Genomic DNA, 16,851 nt, shown 5'->3' with positions numbered 1-16,851 from the left:
GTATAGAGGATGAAACGCTTTTGCCTGAGCAACTGAAAATTTTTGAACTCATCTAAGCTAAAAAAAAAAATGTAAATCTCATTAATAATAATGCCGATTGAAAAGTAATTTAATACGTTACAGAAATAACCCAGGAACACGATTGCTCATCATGAGTAAACAATATGAATATGATAACAAACAAGGAAACCAATTGCGTGTACTCATCACATAATGTAATACGTTACGCAGCTTTATCCTTTCCGCACGAAAAGATGACGGAAAATGTCGGTCTTTCCTGAAGCGATTTCAGGCGCCTAGAGATAGTCTGCTAGAGCTTTGTTGGTCGCATTTTTTTTTATCAAGCATTTCCCAGCCAGGAGGCTTTAATCTGTTAGTTTAAACTGAAGTATACGTGCAGGCTACAGAACGAAAGCTAATCTTTACCGGCAAGTGAAATATGGCAATATGCTAGAGAATGAAATAAGGGTAGAGCCTAGTAGCTTCAGCAACCCAGCGTCCTAGTTGCAAGTAAGCTTAACAAGGGACCACAGAAACAATTGTTAATTTTGTTTTTGTTGAGATAGAGACTCATATATATTAACTTACAATACTGATTAGAGTCTGCACGTGTCGTTTAATATTATGTTGATAATCGCACAAGAAGAAAAAAGGAAAGAGTGTCTTTGTCGTGGTCGCTGAATATCAGGTTCAAAATTTGAAGGGTAGCTAGTATAAGGATAGCAAAAGGCAAAAAATGCCTTTTACCCAGTGTACGCACACCGCCCAAGTAATTAATAAACGCTTGTAAGAGGACGGCAATGCACATTATACTAGAAAAAGTCTAAGCTCGGGATAGGGTAGATCATGAAGATTATGGAGACTTAAGATGAATTATACACATCAATCTTAAATGCTGTAAAAACGACAAAAATAACGAGATAGCTATCAAAAAGGAGTTCGCCTGTATGGAAATGTAGGTCTACCTGCAGCACTTGATCGACAATACTTTATTGAACAGATGTTGACGGAGATACAAGTGTCATCTATGCTCACGCTGGCTCGTCGTGAAGAAGTGCCACGGGTAGAACAGAAAGTGAAGAAACCGTTTTTTACGGTGGGCGGCTAGAATATACTAAAAAAATCTAATACTAATATCTAAAATAAGAGTAGAAAGTATATACCTGTTCTGCAGGAGCATTTAAGCAATTTTTGCAGTTCCGTTGTGACTAAGGCACTTCCGTATGATTATCGCTAAATAAATAAGGTTTCTATGACACACTAAGTTGAAGACTGCGTAATGGGCCGTTCAGTATAGGACCTTAATCAAGGGCGTCGCATGAAAACTACTCGAAAGGAAAGTAAATCTGCCACCCGGGGCTTCTTGGCTTTTTGCGTATAACACATGCGCATTTATAATCACACACCACAATCGATTGATTTGTAGGGAAGTGCAGAGTGTGAGACCTCCCTGTACTATGATGATAAAACAAAGAACTTTTAATACTAATATACAAACATACGAAGCAAAACCAATAATGTCTTAAGGTCGCCGATAGCTTCATTTGTGTGTATCGAGTCTATAAAGCTTCAACTCATAACTAGATTGTTTTCTTTCTTCTTCTTTTGTGGAGAAGCAGGGCTGGATTTATATTTCAGGCGTTCGAAACGTTTAAATATTGAAACGAGTAGAATTATTAACATTTTGAGTTTGGTGCTCTGAGGAGGCATTCTTTAATTCGTTCTAGTGTGGACATATGTACATCCCTCAGGAAACAACTGAACCACAGGGACGCTCGTTTGTTGTGGCCCATAAATAGTATTCTGCTATTAAGTAAGAGAAGCCTTGAAGAAAGTCCACCATATGGACGTTCGCATTATGCAAGCTGACTTTGCAGCAGGAATATGAAGATCCTAGATACTGTGAGCGTGGGTGACATAGCTGCCTCAGTTGCCCTGCCTTGTCAAGCGTGTCCATTAGCTTCAAGCTACGACTACATATGAAACCTTCCTCATCCGTTTCAGTTAGCTGTCAATTCAAACGAAATTTAAGCTATCTAGCTGAACTGTACCGCGCGACCTTCGCAGATAAATAATTGATTGGTTATCTTTGTTCTATTTCGGCAAGCATGGTTCAAAGGGCGATCTGAAGGGAGAATTTTCTGCAACATTTAACTCTTCCTTTTAACCCTTCCTTGAAGATGTCATTTTATATCGTAACGGTCTGGTTCGATACGTCACATCTACCGCATGGATTCGTCTGACTTTTCATCTGCGCCTATTCGCATCTATCGAATAAGGAATAGACAAGTGTTCTTCACCAACTCTGTCATAATTTGCCTTGACGCTTAAACAGTTCTTAGATCGAGAATAGAGAAAGTACTGCCTTATCGTTAACTAGACCATGTCAATATGACTTGACACGTACGACGGACGGTGTGCACAGCAGCAGCAGCAGCAGAGGAATAACTTTCCTATTTACAATCACGCGATTTGTTCATCTAAGGGATACGATGGGGATTTCATAAAAGATAAATACAATGTACATATAAATAAAACATGTACCTGGCTTTCCTGGATGTCTTCTTGTTTATCTAGAAAGCCCAAAAGCTGCCCTTCTAAAGTTTTCCCTGGATATTGGTAACGGCGAAACTGGTTTAAATTGTCACCGTAGTTCTTGCCTTTGCCGTGGCGCGTAATGTCGATGGTGTTGTTCTGTTCTGGTTCGTTTCGGCCGAATACTGTTGTTATTTTGCGATCACGTGACTCACACGTTTATTTCAATCTAGCATCACACATTTTTGCGAGCCAAACCACTGTGTCCAACAACGACAACTCTATGCTCCTTCTAGCGTGGACCTGTCATTGCGTCGCTGATTTGCTGCTAAGCCTATCTGTATAATTTGCTAATTAGGTAGTTTCGTCTTGGCCCTAGCGGGAGAACTGCTTCGATGAGTTTGTCGTCATTCATCCGTCCAACGGACTGAAGTGGTAAATGCCGTTGTCCCTCCTTTTTTACTCCTCAGCTCCAGTCGCTCCCTCCTCAGCTGGATAAAGAGTTAGCTTCTTCTTTATAAATGCACACGAAGAGAGTATGCTGAATCCCAAATAACCCTATTTGTCTACCGGTTACGCTTCTTAGAGATCGCTGTTGCGTCGAACTCGCGATTATTACAGCTCTGGATGTGTCGAACGCAACGTTTCGACAGTCGATCGGCGTCTTTGCACGTTATTCGTTCGTTCGTTTGTTTGTTTGTTTGTTTAACTAGTCGGTCCTCAACAATTGCCCCTGTCTACTTCTCTTGTTTCACAAACTGCTTACGTAGCCAGCGGGACAGGAAGAACAAGGTAATTGTGATAACAGGTGCGGCTTCTTGAATAGGAGTAGCAATTGTTGTTGCTTTAGCAATGCTAGTCGTCATGTGACAGTTGTCGTAAACGTAGCAGAACTTGAATTATACCAAAAGTTCCTTGACAGCAATGGCACACACAAAATGCAACAGCACACAAAACCAGAGGAATGATTAAATAGTATTTAAAGTCAGCAGAGAACGAATACGTATGCATGTGTATATATACGAAGATACATACTGTGTATATAGCGATATTTACGCCTATAAATAGCGCGCAATGCGTATACAATATCCTCACTGACACCAGCCACACACACAAACACATAGAAGCACAGAGAGAGCATACTTGATTAAAGATTACTGCGACGATTTGTTTGTTGTTGTCCAATTATCCATGTGATATAATCCACCGGCACGATTTTCATATCACACTGTTCCTTCCTGCAATACGGTGTAGCCAATCGAGATGAACTTAAGCGTTATGGTGCTAAGTTAAACTGAACTTGAGAGTTATTCACAGCTGCTGCTAAAAACCGTTCAATGCAATTGGATACAAGTGGGTTTCGGATCAACGTGATTAAACGAGATCTTCTAACAGCAATAAATAGTGGCGGGTAGTAGACAGAATATACAAGACACGAATCATCGTGCTGATAAAAGCGAAAGCGATAATACATATCTAAATAGATGAGTACACATATTGAAGATGTGAACGTATGACGGTCGTCAAATGGACAGATATCTACGTATGGATAGGTATATTATGAAGGTAATTACGCAGACTCGTACACGTAGCCAGTCGCGCGCAACCGGAGCTGTAGACACGGTATCATCGTCGGCTGCTGGCGTTAGAGGGCCCAATAGCAAAATTGAACAGTATGTCCTAAACTTATCTAATGGTCGATCAATCAGTAACATCGATTAACGACGGAGAAGACCAACTTGTCAGTTAGTGTCGAACTCACTACTAAGAGTATTGATAGCTGGCCAACGCACTTGAATCGAGGACGAACAAATCGACTCTTTAGGATTCTTAGTCTGATCGTCGAATAAAGGGCAAAGGTGAAGAACAAACAATAAAATGCTATATTACTTTTCGATGCCGTCGCTCTTGCTAAGTCCACCGCTCGCTGATACCGGTTTTGTAAAAGATCATCACCCTGAATTTTACTGTCGCAATTAGAAGGTAGATATCGATAGCGTAGACTCCTTTACTGGCAAAACTCAGCGGATCTGATCGTCTGGCTACCGTTAGACGGATGGTCGGTTTAGCCGAAATGCGGCCGTGCCTTGTTTCATCAAATCAATCAACGAAAGATGCTTGAAGGAGGCGGACGATATACAATATAAATATTTCAAAAATTAAACTTGATAAAGCAGAAATTGTTGCTGAAAATATCGCACATGTCGTATTTCAACGCAAGAGACGCATGATAAAAAGCAATATTTTCACATCATTACAAAACGGGGGAGAACGTATTTACGCTCGCCGATAGGTCAATTGCTGATGCTAGAGTGACTCTCGGCAATGAGGTGTAGATCTTCGCGATCGGTCTGAGGCTAAATCTTTAATTAACTAACTTATTGACTGTTAATTCCACTGGCTCGTTTTTATTTTCTTGTATACTAATAACTTTTACAGAATTAGCGGTAATAGTAGTACTTGTACAGTGTTGGGAGGTGCTCCACCGGGCAACCCGTTAAGGGCTTCGTTCCTGGTACTTCGCATCGGTGCTTAATTCGTAGAAGTTTCACCCACTCGTACCTCGTGCGTGCTCGGTTACTCTGCTTACTTGCATCATTGTAATCTCCTATTTGCAGTGGTACCATCGTATACGCCGTTCGATCGTTCGCTTGCCTAATCAAATGGTGTTTGTTTAAAGCTATGATGACAAATGCCCAGACGTACACTTAGCATAGGCATAATAAGAAACTCTTAAGCCACTCACACAGCATCAACAACATCAACAATTTCGTGTCACTATGGCGACCATTTGCAGTGTGCTACATCCGTTACGCATTAGGACTTGTTTTTATTGTATAAGAACAATTTATTCTATGCTGTGCTGATGGTTACTTATATATATAATCCAATATGGGCACAGAGAGCAAGATCCCTGATCTTTCGTCAGGGCTTAAGGGTCAGGTTGTTTGTTGTGTCCACACCCGGCTCATTCCAGACGATGGTTGACTATGGAACGAGCACCTCCCAACTGGCTGATCCTCTCGGTTTTTTTTTTCAATTTAGCCTAAATTGATATGGCTGTTTGACTTTTGCACAACTTCTTTATGGTGTATGAAAGTCAGCGTCTCACTCTGGCCGAGGCGCGTCGTGCTCGAGCATAGCCTTTACGGAATAGCGCTCCGTGACAAAGACACGGACTAACTCGACACGAACGCTTCCAATCGTCTTTGTTCCAGGCTGCTGCAACACCACTGGCCATCGATGTCGATAACCCAGCAGAGTCTAGCGCGACGACGCAACCCACAAGACGGGGCAGCATGAGCGACGAATTCGCAGCCCTATGGGACCGGAGTCCACAGTCTGCGGTGCAGCCAGACTGTGAACGCACGCGACCCGCCATTCGACGGCATCAAATCTGCTTTCTCTTTTTATCTCGCTCACTGGCCTCATGCTCGTGCATTGGCTAGCTACTGCGTTCCTGCTCTACGTCGTTTCGCGCTTATTTCGAATAATCATAATATTATTGGTGGTATTTGTAGCAGTAGCAGGTGCGGTGTTATGGCTGAATTCGTTTCCTCTCACTATCAGAGCAGACGAACGAGTTCGCCTTTGCTGCATTGAGAGGCGTCTACTGAATTTGCCGTTTTTGACGTTAGTGGACGGCCACGGCTCGTGGTTCCGCTATTGCTGCCCTGCCGCTGCTGTTGTGCTTGGCTAGTGGTGGTAGTTTAGCCGCGCATCCCCTTCTATTTGTCGCACTTCGCACACGCCATTACACTGACTGCGCCTCGCTTCTCAGCAGCACTGCAGTAATTCACAGAGATCGATCCACGAATGCGATCTCATTGCGGAGGGCACGTATCAAACAAACACAAATATCAACAACGTTCGAACTATGAACAGCGGACTCGACGGAAACGATTGACAGCAACAACAGCAGCAGTAGCAGCGGCAATTGCATCAACGGCAACGAGCGAATGAGGTAAGAATTTAGGTGGTTGTAGAGTGCTGACGGACTCAAGGCAGCCGATCGGCTCGTAGCAGCTGCAGTCAACCCCGACTCGGTCAAATGTACACAGAGCGGAGTGGCCGTGAATCAAGCCAGGCAGCGAGGAGCAAGAACCGAGATAGAAACAGTCGCCGGATGCAGCGGACCATCCCCAACAGCGCCCTCTAGACGCTTAGTTTCAAAACAACTGGGACTAGCCAAACTCCTGACGCGACCTCCTTTACCCCTCTTGCCGCTTGTCTCCCAAGGCCCCGTAAGGGGATCATCGCTGAGGCCTTCCCAGCCAGCTCCCCTTTCCACTACCTTCCCCAAGCTGTCATTGCTGCAACCCCAGACCAGGCCAGCAGACCGGGTCGAAGCCCTCCACGCAGCAGTAGCGGCAATGGCAGCACCCAAACAATCTGGTATCATTGACCCAGCTAAACAAAGCGCGGCTTGTTACATGCATAATATCATCCTAATATTTAGTTAGCCATGAATACGTATATGACAACGACGCGGCACATTGGAAGGCCAAACCTTCGCTTGAGACAAACCAGGAATCGCTGCTTCAAGTCCCGCCAATATTATACACAACCTGTGTGAATAGAGGAAGTTCTTATATTGAAAATTTGAAAACATTAACTCCATATGCTCAGTTACTGCATTTCGACGGTATAATGGCTAATTAACGCGTGGAACAAGACGTAATTGATAAACGATGTTAAAAATACGTGGCAAGTTATAGTTTGTAAAACTTATGTAGTAGCGGATCGTGGATATGATTGGAAACTTGAGACAAGGACGTAGCAGCAGGATGGAAACCCATCGTCGAACACTAGTCAACATTCCAGTTACACATCTGACATAATCTTGATAGGGTATTATATCTTATCGTACTTATGCCTAGCTGGAAGCGTAACTCTGACTGTAAAATATCCTCCGAAAGGAAAGAAGAAAAATTTTACCGAATAATCGTTGGCGAAACTTACCAGATTTAGGGAAGCTACCAGCGTAAGTTACATATGTAAGTTTTAGCCTAGTTTCGTTTTACAGGAACTCAACCTAATAGTCAATGGACAATAGTGGTCCGAAGTATTGCGCATATCGATAGCATATAGGAAATATATTTCGAATACTCTGGACACACTTGTGTCAAATACCATACTTGAGAGATCATTTGCTGTGATCCTATTTACTAGCAAAGACTTAGCCAAGAAGACATTTGAACAGCAAACAAATAGTTTTTGAAGTTGTTGAGTAAATTAAATTCTCAGCACGAATTACATAGTGCTTATGCTATAGGCCTAATGCCGCTAGCAGAGCTTTTATGAGTGAAAGCAGTCTATAGGGCTTTCGTAAGTTCGATAGCTTCAGATCAGAACGTCTTTTGCTAGGGAGTAAATCCGTATTAAATGACGCTGTCGAGGCTACTTCCATTCAAAATCTCGCTGGCAGCATTCCCCGTCTCTGGCGAGACGTTGTAAGGCATCATCGAAGTCTGTGATATTTATAGTGCAGTTATATGTCAAATATAACCAGTCTATGTAGGATTTCTTCTTCGAGTTATGGTATATAATATGGACGTATTTCGATAATAAAATTAAGGCAATACGTCTGCACCTATAAACCATCCGACTCTTATTGAAAGCGGTCTTTACTCAACATAAGAACCACGCTCGGAAAGTGGAATAAGTATACTTGAAGGAAATATCTATCACAAAGGTTGAACCTACGAAAAGCATCGCACAGCGATCGCTCTTTAGGACATCCCAATACGGTCACTCAGATTTTCAGTAGTCGGTTCTTTTTTTTTTGTAAGAAACATTAGTCGAATCTGATCCTAGAATATTAAGCTATATGCCACAGGTTCTAAACACACATTCACCTAATATACACGAATGTTGCATCATAAAATGAAAATGTTAGTCTTAGTTATTAGGAGAACGCTCTCACAATGTGCTAATTCTGCTTCATTTGTAACGAAGCTAAACGCGAACAGAATTTCGATATTGGGAGAGTAGTGCCGGCGATAATATCTGTCTGGTGAGACGAATTTCCTTATCTAGCTCAGTGCAACAATGTTGTATCGCATAGGCTCTCTGCTTATATCTCAGCGTTTGATAATAGATACCATTAAATAATTTAAACCACTTTTTCGAAAAACTATTGTCTAACGAATTTATGCATATAAATTTCTGTGTTACGGTTAAAAGTTTCGTCCCTGCTCAATATATATATATATATATATAGTTGGAACATAATGCAATATTCTATATTTCATAGATGTCTTTTTTCATCTGTGCCTCCACGTATTTGCTTGGAATTTGGGCTATATGCTCACAGGTAGGTAAGCTATCCAAAAATCAACGAATCCCGTACATCCGGTTTTCCTTTTTGGAATCAGGACCATACTTAGCATTTATTTTTTTTTTAATGTTCCGTGATCATTTGTCAAACACGGCAGAAATACAGCATCAAACTAAATATAGAGAGCCGAATTAATATTTTATCGTATATGTTTATTGTAATCTTGAACTATTAGGCACCTCTCATTTCTTGTCAAAATTTTCCTTATATTTCCAAAATTCCCTATACTAAGATTCCTTATATTTTCTTAGGCACACATTCGTTTCAACGCACCTACATTGGTCATCGTTATATATTTTACCTGCATATAATTAGCCAGAGTATGAACGATACCGCATTGAAGACCTTTATTATCGAAGCAGCCCACGACCTTGAACTTAGTCGGATGTTTTCGTCACCCGTATTTACTTTTCTTAGAGTTGCAGGGATGTGAGCCTGGCGTTAGTTTTAAAGTTCCCTATAGAAAGTTGATGATTAATTTAATCTTAGCGTTTGAATGTGATTTTTTTAGCGAAAACGCATTTCAAAAATCTGACAATAGTCGATGTTAATCCATACGATAGGGTAGGCCTTAATCAGGTGACGGAAACAGGGTTGAAGCAAATGTTGTTTTATTTACTGCTTACAGCTTTATTAGCTGTACTATCTTGAACTCATAGTTTATAAATAGTTTCAGACTTGCAAAAGGCTTGAAAGCGTATTATTGAAGTCTATCAGTTATCTGGAACGTTTTTTGCAGAATAGTACCAAGATAACTCGCACCCTACCATAACGTAACTGCAGCTCTCTGTGTACAAAACTATATTCGAATACCAATGTCCTTTATGTCGCAGGATACAACTTCAGCTCTGAGATTTTGCGGAAGGATATGCAGCATAGCATCTTCGCGGAGGGTTCTTTTCGTTGCATACGTTTCAACAAGGTAACGACGCACCTTTCTGTCCAACTCTTTGGGGATGCCCATCTGGACCATGTGTCTGCAAACAATGGCAAGAGCATCTGTAATGATCGATGTAGGCAGTAAGTTAACTTATCGATAAAACTATTAACATGAGCTGATTCTTGAGGGAAGGCAAAATTTGTTCTTTACGCCTATTAGATTGTTTGATGGCACGTTATGTGCCACATATATATACATATATGTATATCTAAAAAAAGTGCAGCGTTTGAAGCAAGTACGTAATTTAACATTCGCTATAATGATTATTTCGGAAATCAAGAAGAAAAACAGACTTTTCGTTCTCTAAAGAGCCGTTTCATTATATCAGGCCAAAATAAATACAATCACGATGAGATACTATTACCTCTAACCATCAGTGCATAGATATTCTCAGAGATTCACACACACACATAAAATATTAGAGATATAGCATCATCAGACCCTTAATATGGTAGGCATGCAGCTCAAAGTCCGCAAAAAGCACAAACTTCTACTTGAAGACATCGTTTAAGATTTCCCAATGCATAGTACAGTGTACGGTGTACGACGCTAAACTTAGGCTATTATTGGCGATGCATTCCACCACTTCTGTCACCAAGAAAAGCCAGTTTTTTCTGCACTACCGAACAAGACTGTGTCATTTAAGCGAAAATCAATCGTTACGAGTTGGAGACTATAAATTACTCCAAATTAAAATACCACCTCGCAAGTAAGTATGCGTCTCTATAACGCAAGGGAATAGCTTGCAGCACAGCACAAGGGAGGGTTTACGACAGCGAAAGAATAGTGCGAATCTCAAAATTAGTCACCGTCGTCTAAGAGGACATTTTTAATAATCCTCTCAGGATGTACCGAGGAACAAAAATGTATGTTCTGAGTAGGGTATTCGATGAAAGAGACGTCGCACGTTTTCCAACAAAATGGTGCATCGACTTAGCTTAAGAATACAAGTGTGTCGTGACGTGTGGCCACCGAACGGCTCAGATTTAAGCTCGGTAGATTACTAGATCCACAAGTTTCGACGTGACAACAATGTCAGCTCCCTCACTCAAGCCTCTATTAAGAAGATTTGCAGGGCGAACGTTTAAGACGACCCTTTAAGGGGCATTGGACCCGAATTGAAGCTGACTAATGATTACTTTTGGACAAGTATAATCGCCAGGAATCACGATTCCAGCACATGAAAAAAATCATTGAAACATATATGCAAATGCTAAAAAAAAAAATTGAAAAAAAATAAATAAACAAACGTAAGAGAATCCCAATTCAGGTGCGATGCCCTATATAGCTAAAAGTTTTGGTAAAGCCATGTGTCCAACGGTTATAATTCTGCATAACCATCGCAACGAATTTTTTCGACGACCTCTTAAAGCTTCGCACACGCCCATTTTAAACATTTTAAGTAAGCACAAAGTAAACTAAATGTCGTTTACAGCTTGCAACATTGATAAACACTGTCGAAAAATTATAAATGTAGTCTTGTTTTGTTCGATAACAACATGTTATCGAAACGACGTTCAAAAAATATCTCCGTACTATGCACATTGTCTTGAATAGATAATCGTGGCCCTCGAAGTGCTCGGAAGCACAAATAACAATCCGATAAGTAGAAGGTAACACCGTAATGGACCGGCGACCATTTTGCCCACCCTCAGCGAATTCACTTTCATAGACCATAATTCTGCATCGATTTCAAAACGTATTTGGGGGTCGTTTTCGAGCGGAAAGATGGCTTCGCTCAATCTCTCTCAGTATAATGGCTTTCTGCAAGTACACTAATGGCAAGCGGCTTCTGTTTTCTAGTAGATAATGCACCAAACGTTAGGCTAAAAACGTTCGCCACAATATGGACCGTTAAAGCTTAGGAGGGAACGAAGCCAAGCTATTACCTCCTTCAGAAGCCTTTTTTTCATGTATTAATGTTGGCACACAAGCATTAGCAGCAGTATATATTTAGAGTTAATTTAAGCTAGAAAGCGTTTTCTATTCTACCTAAGAGCCACTATACAAGTTTATCAATATGTCATAGCTTTCAAAAAAGTCAAAGGTTTGAACAAAAGAGGAGGCCACGTGCATCGTACAGATAATTTACAAACATCAAATAATGTCGTAGACTTGGAAAGCTCTATAGGGTGCACGTATATGAAGTAAATAAAAATAGTTGACATCACATCATCGGTCCATCCCGCTATCCATCATCTTTCTCTGTACCACAGAAATTGAAGTCTGATTCGAGAAATAAAAGGCAGACTAGAAAAACTAGACATTTTGAGTATCTATTTGGAAGGTGCAAAACCTTTTTTTTTTTAAGTTATCTACTTTTATACATACCGTTCAATAAGCCTAAATAGCAGTAATATCCCTTTGCCACTTTACCTGGTCTGTTGAAATCATTACAGCTCAGATCGGCGTTCTATTATAACATAAATTTTATGCGAGCTTCTTATCCCTTAAAGCACTTATCTTTTCTTTGAAGTGTAAATGTACATTAAAACTTATTGGAGAAATTCAAGCAACAACGTTTTTTTTTTTTGCTAAGGGAAACCTACCGTGATCTTCTAGTAGCAAATTGCGTTTAAAAACTGTGACTAATTTGTAAAGCTCAAATGGAGTCGGATAAAGTAAAAATTATAATGCCATACCAAAATGTAGAACCAATCAACGGGAACGGTATATTAGTTACATAATTACGTTTCTCTTGGACAGTTTCAGTTATTGTCGTTTCATAAACAACCACCTCAAAACTCAAGCTGTGAAAGATCAATAATAGTGTAGCAGGCTTTGCTATACCTGATAACGAGATCCATAGACGTTTGGTACTCGGTTTCTTCATAAGCGGCTGTACTCACGATATCTTTAATCTGACCAAGTATAAAGGCAAAGATGAACGAACCTGCAACAAATAATATTTTTGCGTGGCAGTTTTAAAAGTGACGAAAAAAAAATCATCTTCTTTCAAACGGGTTATGACTAGATTTTAGTGAACGAAGATTTAATTTTAGGTTTTTAGCAGTATTCACATAGCAGACTTGCAATTTAACTCTAACTGTTAACATGTTCTCCTAATTATTGTAAATACACGAGGAACCACCAAAGAAAAAGCAAAAAAAAAACTTGAAGAGAGTAGTTTTAAGGTAATATATGTAATAAAGGCAGACAGTTGTAACAAAACACTTCTATTAGAATATATATATATATATATATACATATGTATATATATATATTTTTTTTTAAAGTAATTCCTTTGCAGCTATTTGAAGTGTCTTTTATGACCGACGTGTTTATTTAAGATAATCATCATTCACCGCGATTACCACTTTTGATTTGGAACCTAAGCCACTAGTGGATTACTTTCAAAAAATTCCTGCTTTAATTAGCATATAATTTCTTAGTAGGGAACGTTCGTCACGCGGTAATAGTAAGTGTCAAATCGTTGAAGTGTCGTTTAAATATGCTACAAAAAATCCAACCCAATTTAATTTATGGGCTAATAGTAGGTAAAAAGTTCAAAAAAATGTATGCGTAAAGTTTAAAAGGTGCAAAAAACCTGGTAACAATTAGTATTTAACTGGCCTTTAATTTCTCTATCAAAAAACCTATGTCTATCAAAAATGTCTTTTTAGGTATTTTAATCAGTTCCCGAACCTTTTAAATGTAAATTTTATTGAAATTTTTCTAGTTTACCTCATGAGGATTTTTTATAAGCCGCATAAAAACTGCCAATAACATAGACCGCCAATTTCAGGAAAAAATGTTTTTACTTTTGATGGAGATTTACCTAATGCGGAAAAATTAGATAATATTTTGAAAACGACCCACTGCTCTTCGCCCTAACGAATTTGCTGTCTTTTTGCACCAATTATTTTCTAGTAACAGAACTATAGAGAGAGTACATGTCCGCTATCAAACAACTCGTCGAAGTTTATTTGAATCTAAAGGCCCTTCTCTCCTATATATAGTGATATGGCAAAATGAGACTCCATCGATATTCGGGTAAAATATGTCTTCGTAGGAAAACGCCCATCATTTTTCTAGTCGTTGCTTGATGTCAAAAGGCCGACGTTAGCACAAAAGTAGCTAGCTGCAGGTCGGGAATATCACAAATGTTGTCAAAGGTGCCCATAATATCATTCATATATCGATCATTTTGCTATGGAAACGCTTAGCACTTTCGCAGGGTTACCTCCAAAAAAATTCCTTGAAGTTCACGGGGCGAGATATATAGCGAAAAGAAGCTGAGTGGGTTCTGATATGAATATGACTAAGCAGCCCCTTCGAGTAATTCCGAAAATGGACCTCAGCAAGTGAGTTCATAATAATAAAGTATGCATGACAGTGGGATATAGGGCTAGCTTGCACATACGAAGAAAAAGACAGATCAGTAAGCCGAGCTTCTAACGTTTTAAAGTAGGCATACGACTTCTAAAGCTGTCGGTCGCTGCGATGTATAGAGCAACGGGTTTTCTGTTCTTCATCAATCTTCTTCATGATGCATAAATCAATAGACTGCGCCGCGCCCTGTGTATATTAACTGTTCCACTGCTACGAAACTGCGAAGAGGCCTTGGCCTATGTCCACGTTACATTCGAAGTAATTGAGCGGCTAAATCCTCTTTAGCGCACAACTTCAATCAGTAAATGTTGTATAAGTACAAATAAAGTACGATACGCCTTATTACACAAGGTCCTATACATTTGGCCTATTCGAACAAGTAAGGAGGAACTACGCTTTACTAGTTAATGCTTTGTAAAACTGTGAATATCATTATTAAATCATATGCAGTGGTTACTTGTTCCACGAATATTAGAAAGCAGCATTGTAACGTCCACAAAGTGTCGGGTAGTATGTTAATTTTTTAGTATAGATAAACTTATTTAATTAATATGAGCCAAATACTATTCTACCTAGAAGAACTTGTTCAAAGAGTCGTCAATCTTTTAGGCAATGCTAACCTTAATCAGCGTATTTGAAATGTAATAAATTGTATCTCAAGTACAAATAGACTATCGTAAACATAAAACGAACCTAAAAATAAAAGAGCTGCTCGCCGTGTTTGTGTGAATTAAGTATTTTCCAGCTCTTAGAGTTGACTTAAACGTGAGCTAGATGAACTATACAAATATGAGATAAACAAAATCTGCTGTCCTGGTCAACTTAGGAAGTTCTGTTTTCCTAAACATTTGCAGTATGCGTATGTATACGGAGTCGACCAGTCGTTTACAGTGCCAACATTAGTATTCTCTATCCATGCGTAATTGGGCAAGTGTGTTTGGTTTTGAACGATGAATCCCATGTCAAATTGTGATATAAAATAATCGATAGCAGTGAGCTAAAATCTACACTGAAATCCAACCTGCTGTTCTATTACCTAGGCTCGAAAACAAAAAAATCCTACCAACCTTGTAGCCAAAGGAACGCCATGAAAATATATTCTAATTCATGCGTCGGTTTTACGTTTTTTCCTATGCCAGCAGCCATCTTGAAACTAAAATAGAAGCATCTGATATACGGTAAATCGCCGATGCCGGGATAGACGAACGCGTTCGAGCCGATTCCTATCATTGCACAAGATAGTTTAAGTGTTGTATAAGCATGTATAATATATCGAAAACGAGTCCATGCATTCAATTTCGTGCTTACCTTAGCAGCACTAAGGTTACTCTGACATTTTTTTATTTGCAATCTAAGCGTCAATTTATGCTGCGGTCTGGCGTTTAATGCAGACCTCGATCTATAAATGAAGGTTAATCTGTATGCGCCTGAACAACCGGAGCCTTTTGTAAACTGTAAGAATATGAACAATTTTTTCTAGTTTCCTTCTTGACACGTATCTAAACCTTTTCCACAATATCAGACCAAATTCCAGAGGTGTCCAGAGCTATCGTCTTCTAATATTATATATCTAAAAAATACATTCAGCCTTTTCGCCCTTTGAAAGACCAACAGGGTTCTGCTACATATGTATATGCCACAAAATGGAAGACTCTGAGCAAGTTATTTGAGGTTGCTTCAGCCTCATAACACTGTAACAGTTGAACTGGAGAAAAAAGTAGTTTAGCTTGAAGCCAAAGAAGAGATATGGAATTGGAGTAATAACCATTAAGATAAACTTGCTCAAACGCGCGAAACAAATGGATCTTTAAATTATCCCAGTAGCACCACTTTCTTACTTCGTATTTTTGTGTTTAAATAATTAACCTATTGGACTTTTATATTGATTCTAGATGAGCTACCTTTCAGTTAAAAAAAAAAAAAAAAAAGTGCTGTTTTGTTATGATTTAACATCGATTCTTTTTTAATGTGACTGCTCTGTGTCAAAGGAAGGGTCAACTTGAGCCGTGAAGTGGTGAACTATAGTCCAATTCAAACAATCTGTTGTATCACACGAGTCATTATGGGGCTTTAAATTGAGCTGTATTTGTACGGTTTTTATCTCAAATATTGTTTGTCTTCAGACACTTCATTAGAATGCAGTTGATTGCGGTGAAGACGAAATAACCGCGACTTTAGATGAAAAGTAGCCCGCTGATCATCAAACAGACGACTGGATTATATTATTAGATATCCAGCCAAGCTGTTGTTGATTTCTGGAACTGACTTCATTCTTAGTCATTGCCGCGCTTCAAAACTGCAGAAGTACCGCGAAATTCACTGTCTATCGGAAAAAAGTTTCTTTAAAGGATGTGAACGTATAGACCAAAAGTGTGGCTTATCCGGCATAGAACAAAAGATACAGAAACTTATTTATTGAACAGTGTCATTTTGGGCGATTTTGGAGAATAAACCGATTTCATCTTTCAACACCTTAAGTATTTCTTCTTAATCCTAAGAAAACAGTATTGTGCAAACTAACGATGTTTGGCACATTTTGGTGCTACAATTCAAAAGGTTTTTTTTTTTAGTGTAAAACATCTCATAATTTTTATTATTTACGCAGTATTCTAGCACTACCTGACTCTGTTCCGCCCCGCAATAAAACGTGTCAAGGAAAATTTAAACTATAAAGTAGTACATGTGGCTTAATGCTAAATTATAT

The 16,851-nt window shown here is 39.4% G+C and overlaps 2 protein-coding genes across 4 annotated transcripts in view; both read right to left on the bottom strand.

The window, feature by feature from the left end:
- Positions 1-8,133, bottom strand: part of LOC111261722 (coiled-coil domain-containing protein CG32809) — a 319,292-nt gene extending 311,159 nt beyond the window's left edge. The window contains exons 1-2 of one of the 2 annotated variants that reach the window (XM_022835428.2): positions 3,679-8,133; positions 2,545-3,449 (exon numbers count right to left, since the gene is read on the bottom strand). The gene's annotated coding sequence lies outside the window, so the exon portion shown is untranslated. Of the gene's footprint in view, positions 1-2,544 lie in introns of both variants that reach the window. The other variant, XM_022835427.2, reaches the window with a different exon arrangement.
- A 755-nt stretch (positions 8,134-8,888) lies between these two features.
- LOC111261731 (cyclic nucleotide-gated channel beta-3) overlaps positions 8,889-16,851 on the bottom strand; it is a 12,116-nt gene continuing 4,153 nt past the window's right edge. Inside the window, exons 6-9 of one of the 2 annotated variants that reach the window (XM_086968822.1) lie at positions 15,215-15,370; positions 12,606-12,708; positions 9,689-9,852; positions 8,889-9,332 (exon numbers count right to left, since the gene is read on the bottom strand). In XM_086968822.1, the coding sequence (XP_086824948.1) occupies positions 9,289-9,332; positions 9,689-9,852; positions 12,606-12,708; positions 15,215-15,370 (467 nt within the window). In that variant the 3' untranslated portion in view covers positions 8,889-9,288. Of the gene's footprint in view, positions 9,333-9,642; positions 9,853-12,605; positions 12,709-15,214; positions 15,371-16,851 lie in introns of both variants that reach the window. The other variant, XM_022835445.2, reaches the window with a different exon arrangement.

The sequence above is a fragment of the Varroa jacobsoni genome, unplaced genomic scaffold (genome assembly GCF_002532875.2).
Source record: "Varroa jacobsoni isolate VJ856 unplaced genomic scaffold, vjacob_1.0 scaffold_590, whole genome shotgun sequence".
In the NCBI taxonomy this organism is placed as follows: Eukaryota; Metazoa; Arthropoda; class Arachnida; order Mesostigmata; family Varroidae; genus Varroa; species Varroa jacobsoni.
The sequence above is the reverse complement of the archived record's forward strand: the minus strand, read 5'-3'. Positions and strand labels throughout refer to the sequence as shown.